At 42.5% G+C, this 9,536-nt stretch overlaps 1 protein-coding gene across 1 annotated transcript; it reads right to left on the bottom strand.

Moving 5' to 3' along the window:
- Positions 1–709: 709 nt before the first annotated feature.
- On the bottom strand, positions 710–6,522 carry LOC124012509 (protein phosphatase 1 regulatory subunit 14A-like). The gene is made up of 4 exons (XM_046326189.1): positions 6,000–6,522; positions 3,478–3,558; positions 3,328–3,360; positions 710–2,426 (listed from the first exon to the last, which is right to left on the bottom strand). Exons 1-4 carry the CDS (start codon positions 6,195–6,197, stop codon positions 2,250–2,252), a joined length of 489 nt encoding a protein of 162 aa, XP_046182145.1. The 5' UTR covers positions 6,198–6,522; the 3' UTR covers positions 710–2,249.
- Positions 6,523–9,536: the final 3,014 nt, after the last annotated feature.

Raw genomic sequence — 9,536 nt, forward strand, 5'->3', positions numbered from 1 at the left:
GCCTTTTTTAAGGCGGTTTTGGAGCAGTGGCTTCTTCCTTGCTGAGCAGCCTTTCAGGTTATGTTAATATAGGACTCGTTTTACTGTGGATATAGATACTTTTGTACCAAGTTTCTTACAGCATCTTCACAAGGTCCTTTGTTGTTGTTCTGGGATTGATTTGCACTTTTCACAACAAAGTACGTTCATCTCTAGGAGACAGAACGCATCTCCTTCCTGAGTGGTATGACGGCTGCGTGGTCAGTGTTTATACTTGCGTACTATTGTTTGCACATCAAAGAGGCAGAGTTTGAAGGTAGACCTTGAAATACATCCACAGGTACACCTCCAATTGACTCAAATTATGTCAATTAGCCTACCAGAAGCTTCTAAAGCCATGACATCATTTTCTGGAATGTTCTAAGCTGTTTAAAGGCACAGTCAACTTAGTGTATGTAAACTTCTGACCCAGTGGAATTGTGATACGGTGAATTTTAAGTGAAATAACACGTCTGTAAACAGTTGTTGGAAAAAATACTTGTGTCTTGCACAACGTAGATGTCCTAACCGACTTGCAAAAACGTTTCTTATAGTTTCTTAACAAGAAATTTGTGGAGTGGTTGAAAAACATGTTTTAATGACTCCAACCTAAATGTATGTAAACTTCTGACTTCAACTGTACATCTCATCCCATCCTCATTTCTTGTGCTGACAACAATAAATAATTAAGTACTCAAGAATGACTTTACTTGGTGGATGCAACTCAGACATACATTACTCAGAAGTGACCTGATCGATATCCCACTGGGCACAAACTGCTTAAATCAACATCGTTTCAATGTAATTTGTTAACGTATTATGAAGTGGAATCTATGTGGAAAAAACATAGCATTTCTTTCGAGGGTAACATTTCAACCACAGGATTTCAACATAGAGAAACCTTGAATAAAATATGTTGAATTTGTACCTTTGAAACAACAACAGATCTTCAATGTAATATCCACTATAAGAAAAAAACAATAGGCTGGACAGCACCTCCTACAGTACTAGAGTTGATCAGTCTACAGCTTTTATGGTTTTTATTCTAGATAACATTTTCTTTGGAAAAATGGACCGAAATTGTCTTTAGTATTTTACAAATAGAAAGATGAAAAAGTTATTTATCTACTCTGGACAAGTCCAGTCCTGGAATGTCTTAAAGTGATACTTTGGGATTTTATCTACAGTACTTACCCAGAGTCAGATGAACTCGTGGCTATCATGAAGGAAGTTGCTAACTACCTTCAAACTGCCTGCAGAGACATAAAAATGGTATCCGCAAGTTCATCTGACTCTGAGGAAGTACTGTAGATAAAAAGGCCTCATTGGCAAAATAAAGTATCTCTTTAACAAAATGAAAATAAATATTTAGGCCTACTTCATCCGGTGTCCAGAAAAATGGATTTGCGCAACATGCAAATATGTAACCATACTTATCAATCATATAACATCAATGAGGCTATTTAGGCCTGTATAGCATTTGGGAAGTGATCAAGAGCTATTGTTTAAATTCAGCCCAGGATTCAACTAAAAATAGACAATCTCGACAATTACTATAATAATCTGCACAGAATCTCAAACGGCATTGATCACTTGCACCATGTACTTTAATGTAATCAACTGGAATTCAGGTAATTTGGTTGTGCTATTAAATGAAGCACAATAACACATTAAGTTGTTTTATAAATAAACTATTTTAGCTTTGTTGTGCTTTTAAATTGTTAAAAGGGAAGGTGACAAATAAACTTAACTAAATACATTTGGTTGTGCTTTTAGATGGGAATTCAAACTTTTGGCTGTCTTTTTCAAAATGGTTTGAAAGCACATTGATACACATATCTAGCAAATACCCAATTCTCCATGTTGAAATGACAAAGTGGGCCCAGTGGGATGTGATCCCAAGTGCCTGGACAACATGGCAACAGATGTTGTTCATGTGACATGTTAAGATAAGTGTGTGAATAGAGTCCGAGGGTGGTCCGAGGGTGTGTTTTGGGGGAGGGGGGAATGGATGAAATGGGGTTGCTGGGAAACAAAATTCCAGAAACGTTCCCCAAATTCCCAGCTTTTTCAGCAATCCCAATTGGAAGATTACCAGGAACAGTTGGAGGATTTCCTCCCTGCTTATTCCCTCCTGATTCCAGAAATATTCCAACAGGAATTTATGGAAAACCAGGTAATTTTGGGAAAGAATTTTACACCCCTAGTCAGAGGTCAGCTGTGTGGTGAGGTCAGAGGGTCTGGTGGGTGTGGGTGTGGGTGCGGGGGCAGTGGGGGTCGTTGAAGTGGTACGGCTCATGGCGGTGCTGGGGGTGGTTGCAAAGGGAGGGGTGTTCGATGCCCTCTGTAGCCAGCTCCTCCTGCTTGTGAAGGCCTTCCAGCTTGACCAACAGCTTACCGATGAAGGTCTGGCAGGGAGGGACACACAGTAGCATCATATAGCTAATGTTTTTGTATTTTTCCCCTTCACATTAGATACTACATAGACAGAAATAAGAGGGGGGAGACTGAAAATGGAGGACTCTGAAGCCTCAACCCCAGTCGCTCTAGGTTTGGTCTCTAGAACACCTGGATTTAAGCCCAGTCCTAGACTAAAATACATGTTCATTGGGACATTTTGGCTTAATCCGTGACTAGGAAACCGGCACTTATGGTTCTTCAATCTTTTGTGATATTGATTTGAAACCAACATGTGTCCAACATGTGTGTGTGTGTCTCAGTGGAGGCTGATGGAAGGAGTTATAGGAGGATATGCTCATTGTAAATGGCATAAAGGAACAGAGTCAATCATGTCGTTTCCATATGTTTGATGTGTTTAATACCATTCCCTCTATTCCATTCCAGGCATTACAATGAGCCCGTCCTCCTATAGCTCCTCCCACCAGCCTCCTCGAGTGTGTGTGTGTCTAAGCAAGCCACTGTGGGCCCTGTTCTTTGTCAAAAGAGGTCCTGTAGCAGGGAACAGAGGGAAAGAGAAGAGAAAGGAGAGGGAGGAGAGAAGAGCGAGAGAAGGCCAGGACAGACGGCCATTGTAGGGCATGTGGTGTGACAATGGAAGGTGTCAGACACCGCTGCCTCCTATTGGAGGCCAATACAGTGTGTGTGTGTGTGTGTGTGTGTGTGTGTGTGTGTGTGTGTGTGTGTGTGTGTGTGTGTGTGTGTGTGTGTGTGTGTGTGTGTGTGTGTGTGTGTGTGTGTGTGTGTGTGTGTGTGTGTGTGTGTGTGTGTGTGTGAACAGAGACTAAATAAAAATGTATGACTTAATATGCATCATTCTTCCATATCATTATAAATGATGGTAAAACATACCTCAGTGTTGTTGCTGCATGTCTGAAGGATCTCCTGATGATGAACAGAGTTTAGAGAAGAGAAATCATTGTTTGAAAATTTTAAATTCTGTGGCAAAGTCGGGTTGGTCTGAGTACATGCTCAGAACAACTTTGGGTGGGCGGGGCCTACCTGTAACTTTTTCACTCGCTCCTCATTGCTAGGTAGATCTATCAGGTCATCAATGTTTACCTCGTCTGGCATGTCTTCCTCCTGCAAAACACAAACACATTAAAAACACACACGTATACTGTATATTATCGGAGTGGAAAACTTGTGCAAATCTCAATACATGACATATGCAAAAGTTTGAGTTATGTCTGTATATATTAAGTTGAGCTTTGAGTCCTACTACATGTCATTTCCAAATGGAACAGTTGACAGGATTCATTCAGAGGGCTTATGGTTGGATAATAACAACACTGGCCATGTATCCAACTGGATCAGTTGCCTGGCAAGTCAGAACCGAGCTACAGACCAATAGAAGATCAGTCTCCTCTCTCTGTCCCCTGAAGAATCACACTGCCTGCCTGGCACACATTCAACTTCTGGGGGGTTGGATTTTGAAGACAGTTCCTAAAATGATCGGACTGGTTCCCCTGTTATTGGTGACGGTTATTGATCTACTGATCAAATGCTCAGCTGAGATCTGGCACAGGCCACCATGGTGCATTTGTCGCCCTATAGGGGTGAGTCTCCTGCTGTACACTGGCACACACACAGTATTGTTACAAAGGGTGTATCCAAAATTCCCTACATAGTGCACTACTTTTGACCATAGGGCTCTGCTCAAAAGTAGTGCACTACATACAGACTAGGGTGTCATTTCAGATGCCGACAAGAACTGGAAGCAGTATGTGTTCCCAAACTTCCCAGTAGAGCAGAACATCTAGCTAGTGACGTCACATAGCCAGCTGCAGTATGTTTATCCCCCTCAGGGAATATTAACCCCATCACCCATTAGCCCCACCCTGGGCCCTGGAGTACTCTCCCATCTATGCACACGTCACCCATTAGCCCCACCCTGGGCCCTGGAGTACTCTCCCATCTGTGCACACGTCACCCATTAGCCCCACCCTGGGCCCTGGAGTACTCTCCCATCTATGCACACGTCACCCATTAGCCCCACCCTGGGCCCTGGAGTACTCTCCCATCTATGCACACGTCACCCATTAGCCCCACCCTGGGCCCTGGAGTACTCTCTCATCTATGCACACGTCACCCATTAGCCCCACCATGGGCCCTGGAGTACTCTCCCATCTATGCACATCTTCCTTCCTGTTTCTCATCCTTCATTTTTGTTCCATTCCCTTTTTCCAAGTGGCCATGTAAGGCAGTGAGTTAGCATTCCCCAGCCACCATGTCTCTGCAGTGGCTGAAGATTTAGGCTACATCCGGAATAGCACGTTATTCCCTAGTGCACTTACCCATAGAGCCCTGGTCAAAAGTAGTGCACTATATAGGGAATAGGGTGTCATTTTCAGATGGAGCCTAAGTCCACAGTGCACCTCTAACCTTCTCCAGTCCTTTAATGGGCACTGTGCACTCTCATATACACTTTTATATAAATCTCATAGCACACGGAAGTCTGTTTAGCCCTGTTAAGGAGGAATACGCAAAAGAGTTGGTTTAGAAATGCCTCTGTAATTTCGACAGAGTGCAAGTTATTGTGTTGATATACACTACAGTATATATTCTACATTGTGTCTCACAGGAGTGTTCATCTGTAATGTTAAGATCCATGTATCATGTACAGTGTCTTAACAGGCCTTTTCTACATGAATATCCAACTCAAAGCTTAAGCCTCTTTTTTTTCTTAAAGTTAAGCCTTTTCCCCAATTCTATTGATTCAGGCAAAGGTGAAAGAGCAAAGTTCTCATTCTTAAAGGAAAGGAAAATTTCAGATAGTATTGCCTGATTAAAAAGTTAAGAACTTGCCATATACCTAAAATCTCTTTACTATCTGAAACCTACTGCCTGAGCACATGCACAACACTTTAGCCTTGTTTACACTTTGCGCTAACATGAGAGTTTTATGATCTGATCGATATGATCCAATTAGTATCTGATCAAGGTATGTCACGTCTACCCATTGTATTAAAAAGTCTCTCTTACCCATCCACATTGTGAACGGATTAGCTAGTGTCTCCCTGTATGCAATTTATTTAACAGATATTCTTTCACAATAATATGAATGTATTTATTTTAGGACAATTACTGATGCCATAATTTAATGGTGCTACCTGAGGCCGTTATGAGTATGAGTAAATGGTTTGACCATCCAGATCTGTTTGATATCCAGATGTGTGCCAAGTACCTCCGGATGTTTTCAGGAAGTTCTAAAAATACTAATAATAATAATTCATTATTAAAAACGTTTATACCGCATTTCATTAGACATAATCTCAAAGCACTTGTTGAGCAAAACTAAAAGTAATTTAAATATAAATTGACCCTACAACAATAGATAGATCAGCTAGATCAAGTATGTTTGAGTGCTTCTTGAAGCATAATCCGATCAGTGTATTTTAATTGTCTAGACCGTTTAATAAAAGTCTGGGCACTATCGGAATACGGAAAAGTACAGGACACAGGTATTTACGGGGCTTTTGTGTGGCCCTTGTAATGGTCCAAGAGGGTACGACGGCATTTACCTTGCCCAAGTACAGCTCGTTCAAACAGTCGTCTATCCATTTCTCCACGTCTAGTCGCCTCTGTAGCTCTTTTCTGTTGTATTTCACAGTAACTCGAGCTTGTCTCTTCTGAAGGTTGCCTCCGTGTTCCGGAGACGTTCCCAAATCTGACGAGTGGACTTCATCTGCGTGCGTCCTTCCGACCCTGTTGGCAGCCATATCTGGTCTGACTGGTTCCCAAGCTAAATGGAGTCCGACTCCCTATTTCAATCCCAGCTCGCTCAGAGCGCCCTCCGTTGTCACGTGTTGCTGACTAAACTCTGAGGGTGACTTCCAGAGATTGTGACTTCCCACCCAACACATGACAATCTGTGTGTCTGTAAACAATCCAATGACCTAAAGTATTGTAACGACCCTGGCGCGATAATCGACTCGTGCCGCACAAGCATGCTTTTTCTGCACAGTCGATAGCGCGCCGGACCTCGGGCTCGAAGGTTCGAGACCTGCTCCCTGCTGTTTCATTACATTGGTTTCAGAAATGATCGGACCTTGCATCCACGACAGTGCGTGTGCTTGGCCGGTGAGCGCGTTCCTGTAAAACGTAGAGTATCAAACTAGCGCGAGGACGCTCTTTGGAGGTAGTAGTGTAACGACCCTGGGTTTTTTGCAGCACAGTTGTTAGCGCTCCGGGGCTCGAAGGTCGAGGGTTCGAGACATTTACATTACATTTACATTTAAGTCATTTAGCAGACGCTCTTATCCAGAGCGACTTCCTGCTCCCTGCTGTTTCATTACAGTATGTTGGACATCATTGAACATCTCATTCCAAAATCATGGGCATTAATATGGAGTTGGTCTAACATTAGATGGTGCGGGTTGTAAACAGCTGCAAAAAAAGTAACGACATAATGTAACACTAACGGTACCTAGCTAGCTAACGTTAGATCTGTCTGCCATTGATATTTAACTGAACTCAAGATAGCTAGCTAAAGTTAATTGTTCATAATCTAACGTTAATTATGGAATCTATAAAACGTTAACTAGTTACTGCTGTAGATACATTTTTTAAAGCTAGTTTGTAGCTAAAGTACGTTAGTTAAAACTGCATCGGCTGTCTATGCATGGTTGTCTTCATAGGTCGGAGGCTCAGAGTTGGCACAGTTTAGACAAGAGAACACGTTAGGGGTTGTTAACTACATACAGATAAATTGTCACTGGACCCATCGGGTCTGCGGTCTATTTTTCAGGCTCGAGACCATGTTGCGGAGCCTTCGGTGGGCAAGCGGATGAAGAGAAGTTCCTACAACAGGCAAATGACATCCAACAACGGGAACCTTAGGAAGATGGCAAGTCGTTACATTTGTATCAATGTTTTTGTACAGCATGTGTGGCAAAGGCTGAGATTGTATCATTTTACTCTTCCTGTGTCAAGTCAATCAATGAAAAAAAAACATTTGGTTGGCCTATACTGCTGTTCCTAAACTCTATATGGTGATTTTAGTCTTAACCTAAAGTTTTTAGGAGTGTATTTTGTAATTATCTATTGTAATTTTTATTTCAGTATCCTAACAAATGCCTTTGGAGGGAAGGCTGTATCACATCACCAAGGAGCAGCTTGAGTTCCTCATAGATTGTCATATGACCATCAGACAAATGGCAGATGTTCTCAATGTGTCGCACTCTGTGGTCAAGCGGCGCATGAGGTAAGTTATCGTAATTGAATAAAGCAATTGCAACACCAGAGGCAGATCTCTAGATTTGATCACATTCCTGATTGATGTATCTTTTTTGTGTTATTTTTGTTTTTAGTCATTTTCAGCTTTTCAGGTCCTACTCACTGTTGTCAGACACTCAGCTGAATGAGAGGATCAGAGAGCTGATAGCAATGAAAACAGAATGGCGTCAATATAAGAAACAAATGTATCTTGTTTTTTAGGTTAAGGATTGTTATCCATGGTGCTGTGGATGATTACAGCAGAATTGTTGTGTTTCTGAAGGCCTCTGACAACAACAGGATTGCCACAGTCATGGAGTCATTTGAAGCAGCAATCACCAGCTACGGAGTACCATCCCGAGTGAGATGTGATCGGGTGGTGAAAACAACCTTATCTGTGCCTTTATGGAGCAGTTCAGGGGTGGTGAGATGGGAAGTGCCCTCAGAGGAAGTAGCACTCACAACCAGAGGGTAGAGTGGCTGTGTGTGGGGGGGGGGCTGGCATGGAGTCTCCAACATTTACCATGACCTGTTCACCTTCTTGGAGACAGAGCAGGTCTTCGACATCAACAATGAGGTGCACCTGTGGGCACTGCACTTTGTGTTCCTGCCACAGGTGAACAGAGATCTTGCTGTGTTTGCCAGTCAGTGGAACCACCATGGGCTGAGGACTGAACAACGGTAGTCACCTCTGCAGATGTTCATCTTGGGTTCCCTGGCAATGCAGATGGCCAATCTGACAGCAGTAAGGGATTTGTTCGCCCCAAATTCAACCACCACCTCAGCTCCCCCAATCACTGGCGCCACAGCTCTTTATTGGTCGGAATGGGTGATTGTGCCACAAATCCAATTCACCATCAGCAACACACAGATGGAACTGTTGTGGACAATAATTCCATTGGAAGGCCCCAGAGGCAGCCTGGGAGTTGACAATCTACAGAGGGTTATGGCAGTTATATCTTCAGCGCCACTCGTTCCTACTCCAACCTGACTTTCTACATACACCCCAGATACTCCCTTACTGGGATGAGGGATTGGACGCTATATCTTCAGCGCCACTCGTTCCTTTGAATCAGTTCATTTTTATAAAAGTATTATAAAATGTATAATAGTAACATTCCCCCTCTTTCACACACTGTATGATTTAGTCTCTAGAAAGGTACGATAGACATCTTCAACTCTAAACGGATGGGGACCAGAGTTTAGACACAGGTGACCTTAACAAAAGTTAAGTACCTCCCCATTCCAGTATGATTCTGTTTGGCCATATTTGGAGAGAGTCAGGTACTGTTAAGATATACGGCCTATGGTTATTGTATTTTGCTCTATGGCGCTTTAGCACAGCATTCCATCTGCTGACACAATATTTGTCTTCCACTCAGTACAACACTACCCAGGAGAAGCCTACTGCAAGCACTGGATTGGAGCCTTCAGAGCGTGCCTGCTGTGGGAGGTCAACAAAACATTCCGAATGGACATTAAAACAACTTACATTTTTGTAATGCCCAAATGGAACTTTTATAAATTGTTAAAATAAATAATTGTGTGGAGAACGCCCTTTAGTTAAAAAAACAAATGATGAAGATAGTGGTTCGCCCCGTTACATTTTATATAATTGTGATTAACAGCAACCTATTACAGTTAGTAACATAACATTGTTGACACATTGTGACAGCTCAAATTATGTGGTTGAAGATGGACTAGTGCAGGGCTCCTAACCTTGTTCCTGGAGAGCTACTGTCTTGTAGGTTCACTCCGACACTAATCTAGTGCACCTGATTTTAATAATTACCTGCTTAATAAGTTAATGAGGTTAGTTTGAAAACCTACAGGAGGGTATCTCT

This window comes from Oncorhynchus gorbuscha, linkage group LG02 (genome assembly GCF_021184085.1).
Source record: "Oncorhynchus gorbuscha isolate QuinsamMale2020 ecotype Even-year linkage group LG02, OgorEven_v1.0, whole genome shotgun sequence".
In the NCBI taxonomy this organism is placed as follows: Eukaryota; Metazoa; Chordata; class Actinopteri; order Salmoniformes; family Salmonidae; genus Oncorhynchus; species Oncorhynchus gorbuscha.